Source organism: Sebastes fasciatus, chromosome 12, assembly GCF_043250625.1.
Source record: "Sebastes fasciatus isolate fSebFas1 chromosome 12, fSebFas1.pri, whole genome shotgun sequence".
NCBI classification, from domain to species: Eukaryota; Metazoa; Chordata; class Actinopteri; order Perciformes; family Sebastidae; genus Sebastes; species Sebastes fasciatus.
The window spans coordinates 12,643,142-12,665,479 of NC_133806.1; the positions used below are offsets into that span (position 1 = coordinate 12,643,142).

The 22,338-nt window shown below is 39.2% G+C and overlaps 5 protein-coding genes across 6 annotated transcripts in view; 3 read left to right on the forward strand and 2 right to left on the reverse strand.

The window, feature by feature from the left end:
• On the forward strand, positions 1–19,052 carry LOC141779833 (uncharacterized). Its single transcript, XM_074654865.1, has 13 exons — positions 1–156; positions 253–406; positions 490–749; positions 986–1,122; positions 1,243–1,392; positions 11,373–11,513; positions 11,738–11,858; positions 17,571–17,714; positions 17,809–17,959; positions 18,055–18,305; positions 18,415–18,551; positions 18,643–18,744; positions 18,866–19,052. The coding sequence occupies exons 1-13, from the start codon at positions 87–89 to the stop codon at positions 18,911–18,913; spliced, it is 1,866 nt and encodes a 621-aa protein (XP_074510966.1). The 5' UTR covers positions 1–86; the 3' UTR covers positions 18,914–19,052.
• LOC141779882 (trypsin-1-like) lies at positions 6,863–8,459 on the reverse strand. Its single transcript, XM_074654929.1, has 6 exons — positions 8,312–8,459; positions 7,923–8,073; positions 7,543–7,793; positions 7,317–7,453; positions 7,106–7,207; positions 6,863–7,013 (listed from the first exon to the last, which is right to left on the reverse strand). Exons 1-6 carry the CDS (start codon positions 8,430–8,432, stop codon positions 6,966–6,968), a joined length of 810 nt encoding a protein of 269 aa, XP_074511030.1. The 5' UTR covers positions 8,433–8,459; the 3' UTR covers positions 6,863–6,965.
• The window catches only part of LOC141779891 (trypsin-1-like), a 22,008-nt gene continuing 10,509 nt past the window's right edge, over positions 10,840–22,338 (reverse strand). Inside the window, exons 1-6 of one of the 2 annotated variants that reach the window (XM_074654937.1) lie at positions 12,192–12,311; positions 11,942–12,092; positions 11,589–11,839; positions 11,346–11,482; positions 11,086–11,187; positions 10,840–10,991 (exon numbers count right to left, since the gene is read on the reverse strand). In XM_074654937.1, the coding sequence (XP_074511038.1) occupies positions 10,944–10,991; positions 11,086–11,187; positions 11,346–11,482; positions 11,589–11,839; positions 11,942–12,092; positions 12,192–12,231 (729 nt within the window). In that variant the 5' untranslated portion in view covers positions 12,232–12,311 and the 3' untranslated portion in view covers positions 10,840–10,943. Of the gene's footprint in view, positions 10,992–11,085; positions 11,188–11,345; positions 11,483–11,588; positions 11,840–11,941; positions 12,093–12,191; positions 12,312–22,338 lie in introns of those variants that run through there. The other variant, XM_074654938.1, reaches the window with a different exon arrangement.
• Positions 13,809–15,311, forward strand: LOC141779888 (trypsin-1-like). The gene is made up of 6 exons (XM_074654934.1): positions 13,809–13,966; positions 14,061–14,211; positions 14,314–14,564; positions 14,674–14,810; positions 14,902–15,003; positions 15,125–15,311. The coding sequence occupies exons 1-6, from the start codon at positions 13,927–13,929 to the stop codon at positions 15,170–15,172; spliced, it is 729 nt and encodes a 242-aa protein (XP_074511035.1). The 5' UTR covers positions 13,809–13,926; the 3' UTR covers positions 15,173–15,311.
• Positions 21,430–22,338, forward strand: part of LOC141779890 (trypsin-1) — a 1,400-nt gene continuing 491 nt past the window's right edge. Inside the window, exons 1-4 of the mRNA XM_074654936.1 lie at positions 21,430–21,491; positions 21,586–21,736; positions 21,832–22,082; positions 22,192–22,328. Coding sequence (XP_074511037.1) covers positions 21,452–21,491; positions 21,586–21,736; positions 21,832–22,082; positions 22,192–22,328 — 579 coding nt within the window. The 5' untranslated portion in view covers positions 21,430–21,451. The remainder of the gene's footprint in view (positions 21,492–21,585; positions 21,737–21,831; positions 22,083–22,191; positions 22,329–22,338) is intronic.

Below are 22,338 nucleotides of genomic sequence, written 5' to 3' on the forward strand. Positions count from 1 at the left end.
GGAGGTATGGAGGTGTGGAGGAGGAGGGAGTGCATGGAAGGACACAGAGGAGTTTAGGTATAAATGCAGTGAGTGACAGATGATTCATGTCCAGTCTGGTCGGAGGAAGACACAAGATGATTGGCCTGATTGTTGTTACACTCCTGGGCGCTGCAGGTAAAGCACATCTGCAGTACGTACAACAGTTTTAGGGTAAAGAAGAACTGTAACTATGATAAATATGAAGAATTTTGTATTTCCTTTACACCACAGCTGCAGCACCTGTGGATGACAAGATTGTGGGTGGCTACGAGTGTACAGCCAACTCTCAACCCTGGCAGGTGTCTCTCAATATCGGCTACCACTACTGCGGCGGCTCCCTCATCAACGACCGGTGGATCGTCTCTGCTGCCCACTGCTGGCAAAAGTTTGTATTACATTAACGTATTCAAATGTTTCTGTATGAACTTTATGTTTAAGAGGATTTTCATAATTTTGTCTCTATTTCAGCCCCTATTCACAGATTGCCGTCGTGGGGGACCACCACATCTGGGAGAACGAGGGCACGGAGCAGTTCATGTCAGTGGATGCCATCTACTGGCATCAGAGTTACGACTACCAGACTCTGGACTTTGACATCATGCTGATGAAGCTGGCGCACCCCGTCACCGTGAACCAGTACGTCAAGCCTGTCGCCCTGCCCAGTTCCTGCGCCGCACCCGGGGACATGTGCACGGTGTCTGGATGGGGGAACATCTACACTGATCAAGGTGAGAAAGCACCTGATCTTCACATTAAAAGTCATAAAAACATTTTGCTCATAATAATAGGTCAATTATGGCAGATAAATTAAAACCAAATAGCTGCTCTTTCTTAGCTCTATAAAACTTAACATTTTGAAGATAGCCACAGAGGTTTGATATTCTATGGTGATGTTGCCCACTTAAGGTAAACATATTGACACAACTATCCCCCCTGTATCTTTCTGTCTCGCTCTTATCTGCAGTGTTCAACCCGTTTTACCTTCAGTGTGTCGAAGTCCCCATTCTGTCCTACAAGGACTGTGATGCTTCCTACCCCGGCAAGATCACTGACCGCATGGTGTGCGCTGGATACCTGGAGGGAGGCAAGGACTCTTGTCAGGTATTTCCACACAAATTACACAGCACATAAAATAAGCCTTGGTGGTCTGTGAACATGTAAAAACATATTTAATGGGATGAAATGATGAAAAGAATAACCTCTTGTTTCTGCCCTGCTCAGGGTGACTCTGGTGGTCCTCTGGTGTGTAATGGGGAGCTGCAGGGGATTGTCTCTTGGGGCCAAGGCTGCGCTCAACCCAACTACCCGGGCGTTTACACCAAAGTCTGCTCTCTGATGCCCTGGATCAACGATATTCTCTCCACTTACACCTAGGCTGTGATCTCCCATCACAGAGCTACGTGAGAGAAGGGAAACCAGAGGGAGAATGAAATTGAAAGAGACAGGAGGCGGTGGTGGGTAGTGTCAAAAAGAAAGGCAGCGGGAGAACAGCTAAGAGAGAGAAACAGTGGGGGAGAGAGAGAGAGAGAGAGAGATATGTGATATGTGTTTAGTCAGGGCACAATCAATAAAATCTACAATTTTGTGATGCATCAGTGTGTTTATTATTGTTGACAATACTGTAGTGCAGCATCTGCTCCCAGTGCTTACTGTTTTCTGAATATTTCAATTCAGTGGTGACATTTCCACCAAAACAAATATAAATCACAGTCAACCCATTACAGCTAATGTCAGGACACAGTTAAAAAACAAAAAAATAAAACACAAAATTGCATCAGCTTGTGAGCAAATCCGACATATTGTGTGTGAATTTGCCTTTGCTTTAACCCACCAAACAATCATTACATTACATTTCCTATCAAAATAAGACAAACAAACTGATGCTTTCACCTGTTAACGAGTTGGTGTTAAGCATTCGAAAGTTGCATGAATAGTGTTAGTTAATAAGGTTTTGTCAGTCTTTTTCTTTGTGTCGGAGTACATGAATACTGCCATCATTTTGATTTTCTATCGCTTGAGAGCAGAATGCTTTATACACCTGGAGAGGAAGGGCACAGATGTTGCAACACCCCATTTATCAATGTCAGTATACGACAAGAATCTGAAAAGGAGTTAGATTTCGATTGAAATTTGTTCAATGAGTTGCATTCAGAACTGAGAACTTGGTCTCGAGTTTCTTCTTTAGCAAAAAACTGGCGTCAGAAATACTCAAAGAAAAGAACGGTTTGTTTCCTCAGCAGAAGGTCTCCCTTATAATCTATATCAGTTTTGTGGTTCAAAAGTAACTGAAGATGACTCACACACATTTCCTTTAGTCTAAATGAAAGAAAATGTTTTTAAGGTCAAAGTTGATTTTCTTGAAAACCATCTTTGCTTTTGGATACGAACAAAAGTGTGCTCATATATGGAAGATCTTAAAGAGGACCTATTATGCTTATTTTCAGGTGCATACTAGTATTATGGGTTTCTACTAGAACATGTTTTCATGCTTTTAAAAAAACACTTTTCTCATACCGGCTGTGCTGCAGCAACTCTTTTCACCCTCTGTCTGACACACGTTTCTGTTCAGGAGAAGTGTTTCTGTGGGGGAGAGTAACTCCCTTTGGCGTGGACTTTAGGCTTTGTAACTTTGCAGACCTTTTGCATGCACAAAAAACTGTATAACACACTAAAGGAAAGGGAAAAAGCACAAAAGCATAATAGGACCACTTTAACTTACAAGATGCTGGTATAGTTTTTGGTCGACCACACCAGTAGATGCTCTGTCATGATCATGGTTCAGTCCAAGCAGAACATTCATCAAGGACCTCTTTATAGAGCAATATCCAGTCTGAAATTAAATGTTTATTTTAGCAGAAAAAAATAGGAACTGGAGCAACAACTATTGTCAACTATGAAATTAATCGGCAACTATTTTGATAATTGATTAATTGGTGAGTAATGTTTTAAGAAAATACAGTCAAAATTCTCTGGTTCAAGCTTCTTAAATGTGAATATTTTCTGGTTTCTTTACTCCTCTGTGACAGTAAACTGGACATCTTTGAGTTGTGGACAAAACAAAACATTTGTGGACGTCATATTGGGCTTTGGGAAACACTGATCGACATTTTTCACAATTTTCTAACATTCTATAGATCACACAACTAATCGCTTAATCAAGAAAATAATCAACAATGAAAATAATCGTTAGCTGCAGCCTTAGTCCAAGCAGGACATTCAAACCAAGGACCTATTTTTTTAGAGTGATATCCGGTCTGAAATTAAATGGATTAAATTTTTTTTTAAGTGCATGCTGAGGGATTCATTCTGTGAGGTTCGTCAAGATTTGATGCCCTGTACTTCATGAGAATGGAAGAAATACTCCTTTTTATTATCTAAATAAGCTTTTGATGTCACTTAAGGCTTACCAAAATAAGATAACTAGAAACTGATGCAACACAAGCTTGAAGTCACACATTTTGGATTGATCATCTGTCACTAAAAGAAGAAAAACATCATATATTTATATACATATATATATATATACTGTATATACATATATATATATATATAGCAGCATCATAATATTTACCTAATGATGACAATATTTTGATGATATATATAAATCTAAATATATATATATATATATATATATGTATTTATATTTTTGAGCATCATAATATTTACCTGATGATGACAATATTTTGATGATATATATGTATATATCATCAAAATATTGTCATCATCAGGTAAATATTATGATGCTCAAAAACACAGCAATTACTTTGACTCCTCAACAAGAAAAGAAAAGTCATGCTTGCTGTTATGAGAATATCAGCTAGATGGGTTTCTGGTTCATTGGTTCATTCCCCAACATACGTGAACATACGTCATGAACATACGTCATGAACATACGTCATGGTGCTATCGGCTGGTTGTTAGGGCTTACCTCCGGTTAGCAACAGCGGCTAGCTGTTAGCTACCGTTAGCTCCCAGAGAGCGCCCAGACGGCGTCCGTAGACGGTTCTTTTTCGAGTTGTTGGTGGTTGGTCAGAAACAAAACAAAGCTGGAGGTAATATGCAGTCAGTTCTCCGGGCAAAAGCTAACAGTGGCTCCGGTGTCGGGTCTGTCACTCTCATGGTTGTTCAGCGCCAAAATCCGGTCAAGGCTAGAGGGTAACGTTGCAAGTCTCGCGAGAGTTTGTGTAAATTTTCGCAATTTGCAGGGTATCTTCTAGCGACGCCCCCAAAATCCCCCTTGACGCTGCTACCCAGAATCACACCTGAGCCACTGGGTTAATTGATAACACACAAGTAAGCACAACTACAAGCCAAGTATATCTTTCTGTAGGACTATAAAGCAAGAATACTTAACTATACTTTTCTTAAAGGTCCCATATTATGCTAATTTTCAGGTTCATACTTGTATTTTGTGTTTCTACTTGAACATGTTTACATGCTTTAATGTAAAAAAAAACACCTTTATTTTCCTCATACTGTCTGTCTGAATATACCTGTATTTACCCTCTGTCTGAAACGCTCCGTTTTAGTGAATTTCAACAGAATTTCAACAGAATTGCGTTGCTAGGCAACAGCTTGGGTCCATGTTTACTTCCTGTCAGCTGATGTCATTCACATACACTGCAACAGGAAATAAACTGGGACACATTTAGAATATGTATGTTTAAAACCGTGTAGCTAATGGTCTAAATATTGTATATTTGTGACATCACAAATGGACAGAAATCCTAACAGCTTGTTTCAAACGCTCAATTTCTGAATACGAGCTGTGTGTATTTCTCCGTATATTGAGCATTTTGATAGTTTAACAGTATTTATATCGAACTTAAATCTGCTTTATAATATAAAAGACATGAAAATCTCACTTTTTACAATATGAGACCTTTAAGTATATCTCAATCAAAAGATTAAGTATAAATAGGCCTATAAGTCACGTATACTTAGACTTTTCTGCATACTTGTCAATATGAGCCAAGTATACTTATGTATACTTTTGTCAAGTATATCTCTGATAAGTAAAGTAAACTAAAAGCATACTCTCTTATTTTAAGTTTAAAAGAAGTATACTAATAGCACACTATAAGGTAAGGGAAGACGACCAGCCAAAAAGACAGAAGGAACTACTAATATACCTACTAAAGATCATACTGCTCAACCTAACACTTGCCATAATTACCTTGTTTCTTTGTCCATGAAAGGTTAGTTGAAGCTGTTGGTTGAAAATCAGTTGTCAGTTATGCCAAAGGTAATGGCACATGTCTTGTTTGAGACGTTTGCACCAAGCAACAGACTGCCTGAAATAAAATCAATGGGCAGTTGCACAGAAATATCTCTCATCCGTTCTCCACAGACAGGAATGTGGATTATGCCTCTTCATCATCATCATCATCACCGTGAAACAAGATACAGGAAGAGATGAAGTGTTGAAATGGAATATGACAGGAAGACAGATTAGTACATTAATTACTAAATGTAAAAATGTAAAGTCCCTTTTAAAAATCATTTTGCATTTCCATTTATTATTAATTTATTCATACTTCAAATGCTGGGAAATGAAGTTGAATTATTAATTGGCAGCAATCACAGCAGTAATGAGTTATGAGACTTCTAGTACTGTATAATGCAGAACTACCTGCAGTCTGTCCACCTGCGGTCCTCCCAGCTGCATTATAAATCCATTAAAATACTGTCGAAGAGGGTTAAAAAGAATTAAATTCAGTGGTGAAATGAAAAGTGGATATTATGCGTTACATAAGACACAAGATTATTTGTTGTATTGTATTAGGCAAACCATTTAGTGATGAATAAACATATTTTTTTAGGAGGAAGCGTTGATTTATAACATGCATGTTGCAGCAATGAGAGTAGCATTTTTCACCAACAAGCAAAAAAGAACCCCAAAAGATGTGATTCAAACTTCATCAGTGTAATCAAAATTAAATGTAAAAACCTTAAAATTCATCAGATTCAATGCAACATTTTAGAGCCGCAGGATCGCAACATCAACTCTGGGGCATGGGATAACTCTGAGGGAACAGTAATCACAATTATGTCATGGAAACACATTGCCATTTGTTTAGTCATTCAGTAGTAGGCAGTGGATGTGACACCCATTTGATATATATTAATTTTCTTTTTTACCTGTTTATTAAGTATCTTTATATTCAATATCTTATAATCAAAAAAGAAAAATACTTGCTGAATTAAGTTTTAGTTTTAAGCCATTATTGTTAAGTAAACTGATAATTATCAATAATTCATAATACATAATGTAAGGAAATCTATAAGCAGATATAGTTATAACTATATCAGCTACTATTAGGAATCTTTTATTTTATTATCTAATTTATTTTTAGTTATACCATGGTCTGGGTGAATACTCGATTCTGATTGGCTGCAGGGTGTCCATTAATTCCTGATAATGTACACCTACTAAGAGCTGAGTGGATTATAAATATCTCCTGTTGCCAAGTCGTATCTAAGGTCCGTCCTATTAACTGGAGCAATAGAATAATAAGAACCTTATGGGATGGCAATGATTTTTCCAGGTATTAGCAAACCCTCAGGGTTACCAGGGAAATGGATTGTGAAAAACTTTAGATTTTGGTTGCAAAATGCATGAAAATATATATATTTTTTTCTATGGCAAATGACCATGGGATAATGCCCTTCAAAGTGTCCATTATCAGGAAATAATGGACGACTTATTTCAAACCAGATCTAACATAGTGCAGTGCTGTGGTGGAACTGGGAGAAAATGACATTATAAGAAAGAGGCACCTTTTAGAACTATTCTCTACATTTAATCTGTTGTTGAAATGATTTCACATGACTCAAATGATTTGCTTCAAATTGTTTATTTGTGATTTTGTTCAGCACAAAAGATGGAACATTAACAGCCAATGATGCTGAGCTGCTTGACTGAACTTGCTTGTTTGGATCATTTAGTAGCTGGCCATGGTGCGATCAAGCCAGTCGCTGAAGATGCAGACCTAAAAATGAATAAGACCAGAGTTAGAGGAGTGAGCATTGCAGAATAAACTGGACACAGTGTGTTGATTAAATTTTCATTTTTGAAAGTTACCCTGGCGTAGACACCGGGGTGGTCCCTCTCAGCACATCCATAGCCCCAGGAGACGACACCCTGCAGCTCACCGTTGCACACGACGGGTCCACCAGAGTCACCCTGAGAGAGAGAGAGAAATGACTTAGAAATGTGTGATAAAAGCCAACAAGCCACACCAAGTATTCCTACAGTCATTGCTGTATTCCTGCGTGAACTTTGAATTACATACCTGGCAAGAATCCTTGCCGCCCTCCAGGTATCCAGCGCAGAACATGGCGTTGGTGATCATGCCAGGGTAGGAGTTTTCACAGTCCCTATCAGACAGGATGGGGATGTTCAGGCACTGCAGCTTGTTCTTGTTAGCGGCTGAAAAATCAAAAGAGAAATATGAAACTGGAGCTGCCCTGCAGTAAAAACATACATGTTGAGAGCACAACGCAGGAGTTATTACTCACAGGAGCTCATGGTGTCACCCCAGCCGGAGACTCTGCACATGGTGCCTGCGGGGGCACAGCTGGTGGGCAGAGCCACAGGCTGCACGTACTGGTTGAGGGTGGCGGGTGTGCTCAGTTTGATCAGCATGATGTCGTTGTTGATGTTGTAGGAGCTGTAGTTGGGGTGGCGGATGACGCGGGAGGAGCGGATGAACTGCTCGCTTCCCTCGGTGAACTTGATGTTGTGCTCTCCCATACGAACCTCCACGCGGCTAAAAACAATGGAAAAACGGGGGATAATTGAGAAAACACATAAAAATGATCATCAAATATTAATCTGCATACCCCTCAGAATAGCAAATCAGAACCATAAGCCTGGAAAACATGAGGAATGTGCTTACGATTTGTAGCAGTGAGCAGCAGACACAACCCAGTTCTCGTTGACCAGGGAGCCTCCACAGAAGTGGTAGCCAGAGTTCAGGGACACCTGATGGGGCTCAGAGTAGGGCTTACACTCATACCCTCCGACGATCTTATCCTCCTCCGTGGCAACTGAAAACACAGCAACAAGTTAGTGTAGTTTGCTACTACTCTTTTCAACAAAACAGTCATCTCTTTGAATGTCCTCGTGTGTATTTTTAGTCAAGTGTGTACATCTTGTCAAGTGTGTACATCAAAGCTCTCGCTTTAGGGAGACGCTGTGGTTATTCTGGTCTAAATTCTGGGATAAAGGCCAACAGACTGTTAGCAGAGAGGAAGGCAATCTGCTCAATAGGAACTTCACACTTACAAGCAGCTCCGATGAGCAGAACGAAGACGAGAGACCTCATGGTTGCTGTGTGATGATGGGACTTCACCTGGAGCCCTGGTTTATATCTGCAGACAGGAGAGCTGCCCTGCTCTCCGGACATCCCAATTGGTCAGCGAGGGGCCAATCTCTGTAGCGGGATGTTGGGGTTAGGTCATTCATTTCCAGAATTACATTAAAAAAACACATTTCATTTTAGAAGTAAGTTTGGCTTTCTTGTAAGCAAATTTGGAAAAGCATAATGGAGAGTATGAATATGGATCATATTGGTTCCTGTGTTATGTATTTATTAATTTATTACACTAAAGTAAAAACAATTCTGCTATGATCTCTAATATCTAGATAATGTGTTAGTTTAAACCATTTTTTTAATGTTACCATAACGCATCTGTGTCAAATGAAACTTAATTACATCATGAAAACACATTTCTTAATGGCCACAAATTACATGTCTCATAAGATTAACACTCACAGCCCAATTCATTGTTTTACTGATATTAGGAGTGGCTTTTATCTTGACTAGCATGACGACAGAGGGGTTGAACATGTTACACTTATGTGCAGCTTTGAGGTGCAAACACTGTTTTATACTTTATATGAAAAAGTGTTGATTTTATAATCCACTTCATTTATCTATCAGCAGGAGTTACTCAGCAGAACTATACTTAAGATGCCAAATAAATGATCTAGCTCTAAAATATGATTTATTGCTATTAAGCAGTATTTGGTGTTTGACTCAGCACCACTTTGTCCAACTCAGCGCTTTATGAAAACATCAATAATTAAACTGCAAGTCTGCAAGGGGACCATTTTTCACAATGAGTAGTTCTACTACTTCCTTAAAGATGTGAATGCAGGTTTTTCAGGGGATCTTTAATATTGCTACTTTTATTTTGGGTAAAGGCGTGAAGCCGCCACCTGAGAGTCGGCTCGTGTTTCTCTGGTCAGATTGCACAGGTACACAAGTCACCTCTATATTTAGATGTGTGTGGACACATCTCACAGCTGGGTGTTTCTCAGCATCTGTTACCTAAACACGAAATTCAGATATGAGAGTGAGGCTGCCCTGAAAAACAAATGATAATCTTTGTAATGTTTTTTAAAAGGCACTTTTTAGTAAATAGTAATCAGATCTGATACTTAAAAGTAGCTATACCACAACTAAAAAATACTTGCAGTTAAAAGTTCTGCATTTTAAATTGTACTTGAGTAAAAGTAGTGAAGTATTACCTGAAAATATTTACTTAACAGTAGAAAAAGTAAAAGTACTCATTATGCAGAATGGCCCAGTATAGGTCCCGAAAGATGATACGTCTTTAATCTTTTGTGCACAAGTTAGTTTTCTTGTGAGACAAGTTACAGCTTTATTCTTCTTATTAGTACATGGTGACCTCATGTGAATCCCAGCACACAACTCCAACCTGAATGTCTAATCTGCCACATAACTGAAAACACCTGTGAGGATATACATAGCCTTTAATAGCCTATAATAATGCAATATAATTCACAAGTTATTTTTTTTAAATGTAAAATACAACTAGTAACTATACCTGTAACATTAATGTAATTAAGTCAACTAAGTAAGTAATGAAGTGGAGTAGAAGAATAAAGTAGCATACAGTAAATGGAAAATAAAGTACACGTACATCAACATTGTACTCAAGTACAGTGCTTGAGTAAATTCACTGGTAGAAAGCACTTTGCAACAAGAAAATTTAATATCTTATAGTGTTTGTATAATAAAAAATAACAGATGTAGGTAGAAAAGTTAATGGCACAGACTAGCGCCATCAGCGCAATACAACATGAATAAATATTGGAAATAAGACAGAAGGCAACAAAAGCAAAATGAGAAACATAGAAACATTATTATAGAAATGCCTAATGACACAACTGTGTTTTGAAAAGTGACTTAAAAAATGATATGGACTCTGCCAGCATGAGATCCTCAGGCAAGTTGTTTCACAGAACAGATATAAATAAAGGAATAAGGTTAATTTGTTTTTTCTCTCAGTCCACATTGGGCATATAAAAACACTCAAATGAAAAAAACAAATATATATATATATATATATATATATATTGTTAACCACCACTGTTGGTCTCACATTTATAAGGTTATATTGGGTCACTGTTCTGTCGGTCTCAGAGTGAAAAAAAAATATTTCTTTATATGCTGATACAAGAGATGGTGAAGTGATGATTAATTTAGAAATAATATAATTAAATAATTAAATAAATAATATAATTGTTTTTATACAAATACTTTTTGGATGTCTGTGTTCTTAATATCAACTCATGGCTAATGTATAAAACAAGAAAACATGTATTTTTCATTTATTATATATTTTTTTATCTTTATTAACTTTTCCGTTCACTTAAGAGCAAATTCTTATCTCTGTAACCTGCTGAAAACCTCTATAGATTGTCGATAAGTCATCTATGTTACATTCATTAGACAAATACAATTTAATAGAAATAAAATAATGATTGCACAGAAGAACCAACGATTCATTTCAAACACTTTATTTGTTTTACTTCAACTTTCAGCAAAAAAACGTTAGCATTTGAACAGTTAATAAAGTGTGTCTGAAGTGGAGGTTGACTGGTGGAGTTAATAGCTGGCCATTGTGTCGCGCAGCCACTCGGTCTGCACACACACCTGAAAATAAAAAGATGTTAGTCAGATTGTTGCAGTGTAACAACATACATTAAGAGGGGTGACATTTTTAGTTATTGATGCAGTAAAAGGTTACCTTGGCGTAGACACCAGGGTGGTCCCTCTCAGCACATCCGTAACCCCAGGACACAATACCCTGCAGCTCACCGTTACAGACAACAGGACCACCAGAGTCACCCTGAGACAGAGAGACAAAATCATTAAACTCACAATGTGAACCTTTGCAATACTAGTCATAGCGTATCATGGCAATAAAACAAATTTGAATTAGAGAGGAGTGAAAAAATTTTGTCCAAATTTGAAAATACAGTGATCGAAAGAAAATGAGATACTCACCTGGCAGGAGTCCTTGCCTCCCTCAAGGTATCCGGCACAGAACATGGTGTGGTCGACCATGCCGGGGTAGGAACCGTCACAGTCCGCATCAGACAGGATGGGGATGTCCAGACACTGCAGCTTGTCGCCGTCAGCAACTGCAGCAAGACAACAAAGGGGAAATGTCCAGTAGGGATGGATTGTTTGTAGATTTTTTGGACACAGTTTCAGAAAGTTTGCCTAAAATAACAGTTTCCTACTCACTGGAGCTCATGGTGTTACCCCAGCCGGTGACTTTGCACATGGTGCCAGCGGGGGAACAGCTGGTGGGCAGAGCCACAGGCTGCACGTACTGGTTGAGGGTGGCGGGCGTGCTCAGCTTGATCAGCATGATGTCATTCTCAAGGGTGTAGCGGCTGAAGAAGGGGTGTTCGATGATCCGGGAAGAACTGATGAACTGCTCGTTGCCCTCAGTGACTCTGATGTGGTGCTCTCCCAAACGCACCTCAATACGACTGAAAGAGATAGAAGATGGTAGAAGATGGATGCTTGTTTGCATATTTATTACCACATCAGATAAAATACGTGAGGTCTAAATATATCTAGAGTGAGCTTACGACTTGGAGCAGTGAGCAGCAGACACAACCCAGTTCTCGTTGACCAGAGAGCCACCACAGAAGTGGTAGCCAGCATTCAGAGACACCTGATGGGGCTGGGAGTGGGGCTTGCACTCATACCCTCCGACGATCTTGTCCTCCTCCGTGGCGACTGAAAAACAAATACAAGACAGCCAGAAATAGTTATTAGTTTGCTACAGTAAAAGTGCACAATGCATGAAAGGCTATAGAAGTACTGTATTATACTCACAAGCGGCTCCGATGAGCAGAATGAAGACCAGGGACCTCATGGCTGCAGTGTGTGTGTGTTCCTGTCAGTTCACCTGAATACATGTTATATATCTACTCCAAGCTGCCTGATTGGTCCAATATTGCCAATCAAAAACAAAACTTGATAGTGCCGCCAGACGCAGGTGGGTCATTTCAGGTGACTGACCCATAAGACGAGGACACACGGGTCAGCGAGTGATCCATTAATATTCAACCCAATATGGCTGGAGCAGCTGGATTATTCACAGAACACCTTTATTCAAGGCCGACTCACTGATCAGTACTAGAGCAGTCAGCCAAGATATAATCAAAAGTACATGAAACATTACTTACAACAAGCCTAACTGGCACATAATGGGTATATATTTTATAATGAAATTAACCTTAATTTTTATGTACATCTCAGAATAATTACTGTACTAGAAAAATAATACTGTGGTAGTTGCATTTCTAATCGATGTGTGACATATTTGATTACTTTTTGACACCGAACAGTCACTCTTAACGACTATTATGCAGTTAAAAATACAACTGAAACAGTGTCATTTAAGCTAATCTATAAAAGTGAGGAAAAATCATCTCACAAATGACACCGTTAACTAAGAAAATACGGTACATACTGGATTCTAAATCCTTCTAAACACTGTGTGGATTTTGAATCTTCAGACTGCACCTGTTCTGGTTAATCCTCCACAAATATTCATGTGATGATTCATGCATCACTTTTATCATGTGAATTTATTTGCAGCCTCCCTCAGGTTGACTCAAACTTCACCAACAGCAGATCTGCACTGCATTTTAACCCAGATATCAGGTTAACTGACTTACATCACATTACTTTTAAGACAATGATGACACTCAAACCTAAAAATTAGGGCTGTCAAATATGCAAATTAGTTTTACCGGAATTAACTTTTTTAACACATTAACGCAACTTGCGCTTTTTAATTAACCTCTTAAAAATCTGACGGGCCGCCATCGAGCCTGGCCGCTATTTGGCCTTTCGGAAGTTGGAGCGGGCTCAGTTTTAATGCTAGCAAATGCTGGCATCATATGAAACCAGAAAACCAAATGCTATATTTTGTAGAGGAAAAACTGGCATAGCCATTTTCAAAGGTGTCCCTTGACCTCTGACCTATGAGAATGAAAATGGGTTCTATGGGTACCCACGAGTCTCCCCTTAACAGACCTGCCCACTTTATGATAATCACATGCAGTTTGGGGCAATTCATAGTCAAGTCAGCACACTGACACACTGACAGCTGTTGTTGCCTGTTGTGCTTGAGTTTGCCATGTTATGATTTGAGCAAATTCTTTATGCTAAATGCAGTACCTGTGAGGGTTTCTGGACAATATTTGCCATCGTTTTGTGTTGTTAATTGTTAAATACAATCCCATTGAAAGTTATTCACTGAGAGTGAAAAGTGTCCTTACTGGTGATTTCATAGTAATTGTGCAATTGAGTTATTTTTGTTTCCTGGTGTTGTTTGTCTCTTCTCATTTCACTAAAAGTGTTATTTATGCAGTCTTGCGGTATGTGAGAACAGAGCACCCCACAGCAAACAAAATATTTGCTTTTCCATTATCCAGAATAATTTTTTCCAGGATCCTGATTGGTCAAAAATAACCTTGGGGGTGTGTTCAACAAGGAAACCGTTCCATATAAACCAGGGCTCCAGGTGAAGTCTGATCATCGACAGGATCACACAGCAACCATGAGGTGTCTAGTCTTCGTTCTGCTCATCGGAGCTGCTTGTAAGCATATACGCCTTTCTGCTTGTGTTCTAATCACTGAATTGAAAAACAGGTCACTTGGTTGCTGACTATTTGACCTCCTGTGTGTTTTCAGTTGCCACGGAGGAGGACAAGATCGTCGGAGGGTATGAGTGCAAGCCCTACTCCCAGCCCCATCAGGTGTCCCTGAACTCTGGCTACCACTTCTGTGGAGGCTCCCTGGTCAACGAGAACTGGGTTGTGTCTGCTGCTCACTGCTACAAGTCGTACGTCTTGTGTTATATTATTATTTTTTTTTAAAGTTATTAATCCGCTTTTAACAGGCGTCCTGACACTCAGCTACCACTAATCCTCTCTTTCCTCTCCAGCCGTGTGGAGGTTCGTATGGGAGAGCACAACATCAAGGTCACCGAGGGAACCGAGCAGTTCATCCGCTCCTCCCGCGTCATCCGCCACCCCAACTACAGCTCCTACAACATCAACAACGACATCATGCTGATCAAGCTGAGCACGCCCGCCACCCTCAACCAGTACGTGCAGCCTGTGGCTCTGCCCACCAGCTGTGCCCCCGCTGGCACCATGTGCAAAGTCACTGGCTGGGGTAACACCATGAGCTCCTGTGAGTAACATCTGCATTTTAACTCGCCAGGAGTTACAGAATGTTTCTGGGCAACATTATTGTGTTATTCTAAACCTTTTCCACCCATACTTTCTTTGACACATTGTAGCCGCTGACGGAAACAAGCTGCAGTGCCTGGACATCCCCATCCTGTCTGAGAGGGACTGTGATAACTCCTACCCCGGCATGATCACTGACGCCATGTTCTGCGCTGGATACCTGGAGGGAGGCAAGGACTCTTGCCAGGTATGTAACAAGAGGACTCTTCAGGGTCTACATCAGTACATCTCAGTTGCAAATCCAGAATTTTCTTCACACATACTCTCTCTGTTCTCAGGGTGACTCTGGTGGACCCGTCGTGTGCAACGGTGAGCTGCAAGGTGTTGTGTCCTGGGGCTACGGATGTGCTGAGAGGGACCACCCCGGTGTCTACGCCAGGGTAAACATAAAATATCTCCATAATAAATAATATGGCTATTTGACATTTAAATTTCACATTGCGCATGCCCAGCTAAAATAATCATATTTGCTAACAAACCTCGTTCTGTCTCCATTCACAGGTCTGCCTCTTCAACGACTGGCTGGAGAGCACCATGGCCAGCTATTAAGTCTGATCCTGCGACCACCATCTTATGACTCTGCTGCCTTTCTTCTACCATTCTAACTCCATTTATTGTTGTCGAGTTTTGAACTATGTGCAGTCATTTTCCATCTGAGTCAATAAAGTCTTACATCTTGACTTTCAAATTACGTTTCTCTCAATTTTTGGCTGTGTTTTCCAACATGATATTTTCTTGGGTTGAACAATTACTCAAAATTCTATAGAAATCACAATATAGCCTAATGCAATTTTAATATCACAGGAGGCACAATATTTGTTAAAGGCAAAATGTGTGACAAAATACCTTTTTTAAAAAAATATTGTTTTGCTGCAGAGATGTCCTGGCCTACACATCATATTCTACAGAGTTAAGAGAACATCTTAAAATCATACCATAATCATTTTAATATGTTGTTCAATGAAAATGAGACTAATGATGTAAATAATATGATTCCTTCTAATATTGCAAATCATATTAAAGCTGCAACGATTAAACGATTAGGTGTCAACTATTAAATTAAGAAAAAAACAATCTTCAAACTCTAAGTTTCTCTGATTCCAGCTGCTTAAATGTGAATATTTTCTGGTTTCTTTACTCCTCTGTGACAGTGAACTGAATATATTTGAGTTGTGGACAAAACAAGACATTTGAGGACGTCATCTTGAGCTATGAGAAACACTGATCGACATTTTTTCACCATTTTCTGACATTTATAGAGAAAACAACTAATTGATTAATCATGAAAATAATCGTTAGTTGCAGCCGTAAATCATATCATATTTGCAATATCAGTCAAAAATAATCGCAATTACATATTTTCATCACAATATTTTAAAACGTATTTAGATTTTTTCACAAAGATGTTAACCTGTTTAATGCTCTTCAGGATACAGTATGAACAAGGGGATTACTTCTCATCATGTATCTAATATAAATACTGTATTCTGACATCCAAAATGTTGAATGACAAACTTGTCATTACTAAAATATGCTACAATACGTTGCATGGAACAACATTTATCAAGTGCACAAATAAACAGGCAATCTGATAAAGAGCACTGATCATTTGATACATAAATGACGTAAAAGTGAATCCTGTTAGAAATATCTGACTTTAATGCTTAGAAAACTTCAGCTGGTGTTAAAATAGGTTTAAAAGCATCATGTGAACAGAACTCTGGATGCAGAATATGAAGTAGTGCCTGCTTATAGCCTTTTAAATGTCCTTTATGTACATTGCATACCTAATTGCAGCTAAATGTTAGAACGACTTCTGTGCCCATCTTTTCTTTCACTCAATTTTTGGGTGTTTTTTTAATTTATTATTTTACATTATGATGCATTCTGATTTCTAAAATAATAACCTATGAATATGTTTCTATTCATTTTAATCAGGATTACCTGAACCCTTGTCCAATATTATCAGATCTGTCTGCAAACAGCCCATTAATGTTAGTCACGTCAAATTAAACCAATATATTTATAGAGCAAACAACACCCCTGCAGATGAATTAAATAGATAAACAACTCCAATAGACAGAATAACAGCACTTTAGTTATGTTAGTATGTTTAACTGTGAGAATATGAAGAAGCAGAAAATAACTTCACTGATAGAAATCTAAAGCTGAGATAGAGCTGATAAAAATACAGACTGAGATGTTCTTTCTTTTAAAATGTGACAAATGTAATCACATTAGAGTAGAACACTGTGGAAATGTGATTTGGTAGCATATTTAGCAGCACAGTGTGTCACTGTACGTCACAAACTGGGTCAAAGTCAGTAAGAAGATCCATCACTGAATGTGATAAATATTACATTAATCACTTTATGATAATCACATGCAGTTTTGGGCAAGTTATAATCAAGTCAGCACACTGACACACTGACAGCTGTTGTTGCCTGTAGTGCTTCAGTTTGCCATGTTATGATTTGAGCATATTCTTTATGCTAAATGCAGTACCTGTGAGGGTTTCTGGACAATATTTGCCATTGTTTTGTGTTGTTAATTGATTTCCAATAATAAATATGTACATACATTTGCATAAAGCAAGCATATTTTCCCACTCCCATGGTGATAAGAGTATTAAATACTTGACAGATCTCTCTTTAAGGTACATTTTAAACAGATAAAAAATTTGCAATTCATTTGCGATTAAATATTTTAATCAATTAACAGCCCTACTAAAAATGCAATCCCATTGAAAGTTATTCACTGAGAGTGAGAAGTTTCCTTACTGGTGATTTCATAGTAATTGTGCGATTAAGTTATTTTTGTTTCCTGGTGTTGTTTGTCTCTTGTCACTTCACTGCCACGCAGCCATGCGGTATGTGAGAACAGAGCACCCCTCAGCAAACGCAATATTTGCTTTTCCATTACCCAGAATCATATTTTCCAGGATCCTGATTGGTCAAAAATAACCTTGGGGGCGTGTTCAACAAGGAAACCGTTCCATATAAACCAGGGCTCCAGGTGAAGTCCGATCATCGACAGGATCACACAGCAACCATGAGGTGTCTAGTCTTCGTTCTGCTCATCGGAGCTGCTTGTAAGCATATACGCCTTTCTGCTTGTGTTCTAATCACTGAATTGAAAAACAGGTCATTTGGTTGCTGACTATTTGACCTCCTGTGTGTTTTCAGTTGCCACGGAGGAGGACAAGATCGTCGGAGGGTATGAGTGCAAGCCCTACTCCCAGCCCCATCAGGTGTCCCTGAACTCTGGCTACCACTTCTGTGGAGGCTCCCTGGTCAACGAGAACTGGGTTGTGTCTGCTGCTCACTGCTACAAGTCGTACGTCTTGTGTTATATTAGAAAGTCAAGAATTAATCCGCTTTTAACAGGCGTCCTGACACTCAGCTGCCACTAATCCTCTCTTTCCTCTCCAGCCGTGTGGAGGTTCGTATGGGAGAGCACAACATCAAGGTCACCGAGGGAAACGAGCAGTTCATCCGCTCCTCCCGCGTCATCCGCCACCCCAACTACAGCTCCTACAACATCAACAACGACATCATGCTGATCAAGCTGAGCACGCCCGCCACCCTCAACCAGTACGTGCAGCCTGTGGCTCTGCCCACCAGCTGTGCCCCCGCTGGCACCATGTGCAAAGTCACTGGCTGGGGTAACACCATGAGCTCCTGTGAGTAACATCTGCATTTTAACTCGCCAGGAGTTACAGAATGTTTCTGGGCAACATTATTGTGTTATTCTAAACCTTTTCCACCCATACTTTCTTTGACACATTGTAGCCGCTAACGGAAACAAGCTGCAGTGCCTGAACATCCCCATCCTGTCTGAGAGGGACTGTGATAACTCCTACCCCGGCATGATCACTGACGCCATGTTCTGCGCTGGATACCTGGAGGGAGGCAAGGACTCTTGCCAGGTATGTAACAAGAGGACTCTTCAGGGTCTACATCAGTACATCTCAGTTGCAAATCCAGAATTTTCTTCACACATACTCTCTCTGTTCTCAGGGTGACTCTGGTGGACCCGTCGTGTGCAACGGTGAGCTGCAGGGTGTTGTGTCCTGGGGCTACGGATGTGCTGAGAGGGACCACCCCGGTGTCTACGCCAGGGTAAACATGAAATATCTCCATAATAAATAATATGGCTCCATGACATTTAAATTTCACATTGTGCATGCCCAGTTAAAATAATCATGTTTGCTAACAAACCTCGTTCTGTCTCCATTCACAGGTCTGCCTCTTCAACGACTGGCTGGAGAGCACCATGGCCAACTATTAAGTCTGATCCTGCGACCACCATCTTATGACTCTGCTGCCTTTCTTCTACCATTCTAACTCCATTTATTGTTGTCGAGTTTTGAACTATGTGCAGTCATTTTCCATCTGAGTCAATAAAGTCTTACATCTTGACTTTCAAATTACGTTTCTCTCAATTTTTGCCTGTGTTTTCCAACAACATGATATTTTCTTGGGTTGAAGAATTATTCAAAATTCTATAGAAATCACAAAATAGCACAATATTTGTTAAAGGCAAAATGTGTGACAAAATACCTTTTTAAATTAAATATTGTTTTGCTGCAGAGATGTCCTGGCCTACACATCATATTCTACAGAGTTAAGAGAACATCTTAAAATCACACCATAATCATTTGAATATGTTGTTCAATGAAAATGAGACTAATGATGTAAATAATATGATTCCCTCAAATATTGCAAATCATATTAAAGCTGCAGCGATTACACAATTAGGTGTCAACTATTAAATCAATCGCCAACTATTTTGATAATTTATTAATCGGTTTGAGTAATTTTTTAGGAAAAAACAATCTTCAAACTTCAAATTTCTCTGATTCCAGCTGCTTAAATGTGAATATTTTCTGGTTTCTTTACTTCTCTGTGACAGTGAACTGAATATATTTGAGTTGTGGACAAAACAACACTTTTGAGGACGTCATCTTGAGCTATGGGAAACACTGATCAACATTTTTTCCCCATTTTCTGAAATTTATAGTGAAAACAAACTAATTGATTAATCATGAAAATAATCGTTAGTTGCAGCCGTAAATCATATCGCATTTGCAATATCAGTCAAACATAATCGCAATTAAATATTTTTATCACAAAACTTTAAAATGTATTTAGATTTTTCACAAAGATGTTAACCTGTTTAATGCTCTTCAGGATACAGTATGAACAAGGGGATTACTTCTCATCATGTATCTAATATAAATACTGTATTCTGACATCCAAAATGTTGAATGACAAACTTGTCATTACTAAAATATGCTACAATGCGTTGCATGCAACAACATTTATCAAGTGCAGTAAAGCCTTGCACAAATAAACAGGCAATCTGATAAAGAGCACTGATCATTTGATACATAAATGACATAAAAGTTAATCCTGTTAGAAATATCTGACTTTAATGCTTAGAAAACTTCAGCTGGTGTTAAAATAGGTTTAAAAGCATCATGTGAACAGAACTCTGGATGCAGAATATGAAGTACTGCCTGCTTATAGCCTTTTAAATGTCCTTTATGTACATTACATACATAATTGTGGCTAAATGTTAGAACGACTTCTGTGCCCATCTTTTCTTTCACTCAGTTTTTTGGGTGTTTTTTTTATTTATTATTTTACATTATGATGCATTCTGATTTCTAAAATAATAACATATGAATATGTTTCTATTCATTTTAATCAGGATTACCTGAACTCTTGTCCAATATTATCAGATCTGTCTGCAAACAGCCCATTAATGTTAGTCACGTCAAATTAAACCAATATATTTATAGAGCAAACAACACCCCTGCAGATGAATTAAATAGATAAACAACTCCAATAGACAGAATAACAGCACTTTAGTTATGTTAGTATGTTTAACTGTGAGAATATGAAGAAGCAGAAAATAACTTCACTAATAGTAATCTAAAGCTGAGATAGAGCTGATAAAAATACAGACTGAGATGTTCTTTCTTTTAAAATGTGACAAATGTAATCACATTAGAGTAGAATACTGTGGAAATGTGATTTGGTAGCATATTTAGCAGCACAGTGTGTCACTGTACGTCACAAACTGGGTCAAAGTCAGTAAGAAGATCCATCACTGAATGTGATAAATATTACATTAATCACTTTATGATAATCACATGCAGTTTTGGGCAAGTTATAATCAAGTCAGCACACTGACACACTGACAGCTGTTGTTGCCTGTAGTGCTTCAGTTTGCCATGTTATGATTTGAGCATATTCTTTATGCTAAATGCAGTACCTGTGAGGGTTTCTGGACAATATTTGCCATTGTTTTGTGTTGTTAATTGATTTCCAATAATAAATATGTACATACATTTGCATAAAGCAATCATATTTTCCCACTCCCATGGTGATAAGAGTATTAAATACTTGACAGATCTCTCTTTAAGGTACATTTTAAACAGATAAAAAATTTGCAATTCATTTGCGATTAAATATTTTAATCAATTAACAGCCCTACTAAAAATGCAATCCCATTGAAAGTTATTCACTGAGAGTGAGAAGTTTCCTTACTGGTGATTTCATAGTAATTGTGCGATTAAGTTATTTTTGTTTCCTGGTGTTGTTTGTCTCTTGTCACTTCACTGCCACGCAGCCATGCAGTATGTGAGAACAGAGCACCCCTCAGCAAACGCAATATTTGCTTTTCCATTACCCAGAATCATATTTTCCAGGATCCTGATTGGTCAAAATTAACCTTGGGGGTGTGTTCAACAAGGAAACTGTTCCATATAAACCAGGGCTCCAGGTGAAGTCTGATCATCGACAGGATCACACAGCAACCATGAGGTCTCTAGTCTTCGTTCTGCTCATCGGAGCTGCCTGTAAGCATATACGCCTTTCTGCTTGTGTTCTAATCACTGAATTGAAAAACAGGTCACTTGGTTGCTGACTATTTGACCTCCTGTGTGTTTTCAGTTGCCACGGAGGAGGACAAGATCGTCGGAGGGTATGAGTGCAAGCCCTACTCCCAGCCCCATCAGGTGTCCCTGAACTCTGGCTACCACTTCTGTGGAGGCTCCCTGGTCAACGAGAACTGGGTTGTGTCTGCTGCTCACTGCTACAAGTCGTACGTCTTGTGTTATATTATAAAGTCAAGAATTAATCCGCTTTTAACAGGCGTCCTGACACTCAGCTACCACTAATCCTCTCTTTCCTCTCCAGTCGTGTGGAGGTTCGTATGGGAGAGCACAACATCAAGGTCACCGAGGGAAACGAGCAGTTCATCCGCTCCTCCCGCGTCATCCGCCACCCCAACTACAGCTCCTACAACATCAACAACGACATCATGCTGATCAAGCTGAGCACGCCCGCCACTCTCAACCAGTACGTGCAGCCTGTGGCTCTGCCCACCAGCTGTGCCCCCGCTGGCACCATGTGCAAAGTCACTGGCTGGGGTAACACCATGAGCTCCTGTGAGTAACATCTGCATTTCAACTCGCCAGGAGTTACAGAATGTTTCTGGACAACATTATTGTGTTATTCTAAACCTTTTCCACCCATACTTTCTTTTACACATTGTAGCCGCTGACGGAAACAAGCTGCAGTGCCTGGACATCCCCATCCTGTCTGAGAGGGACTGTGATAACTCCTACCCCGGCATGATCACTGACGCCATGTTCTGCGCTGGATACCTGGAGGGAGGCAAGGACTCTTGCCAGGTATGTAACA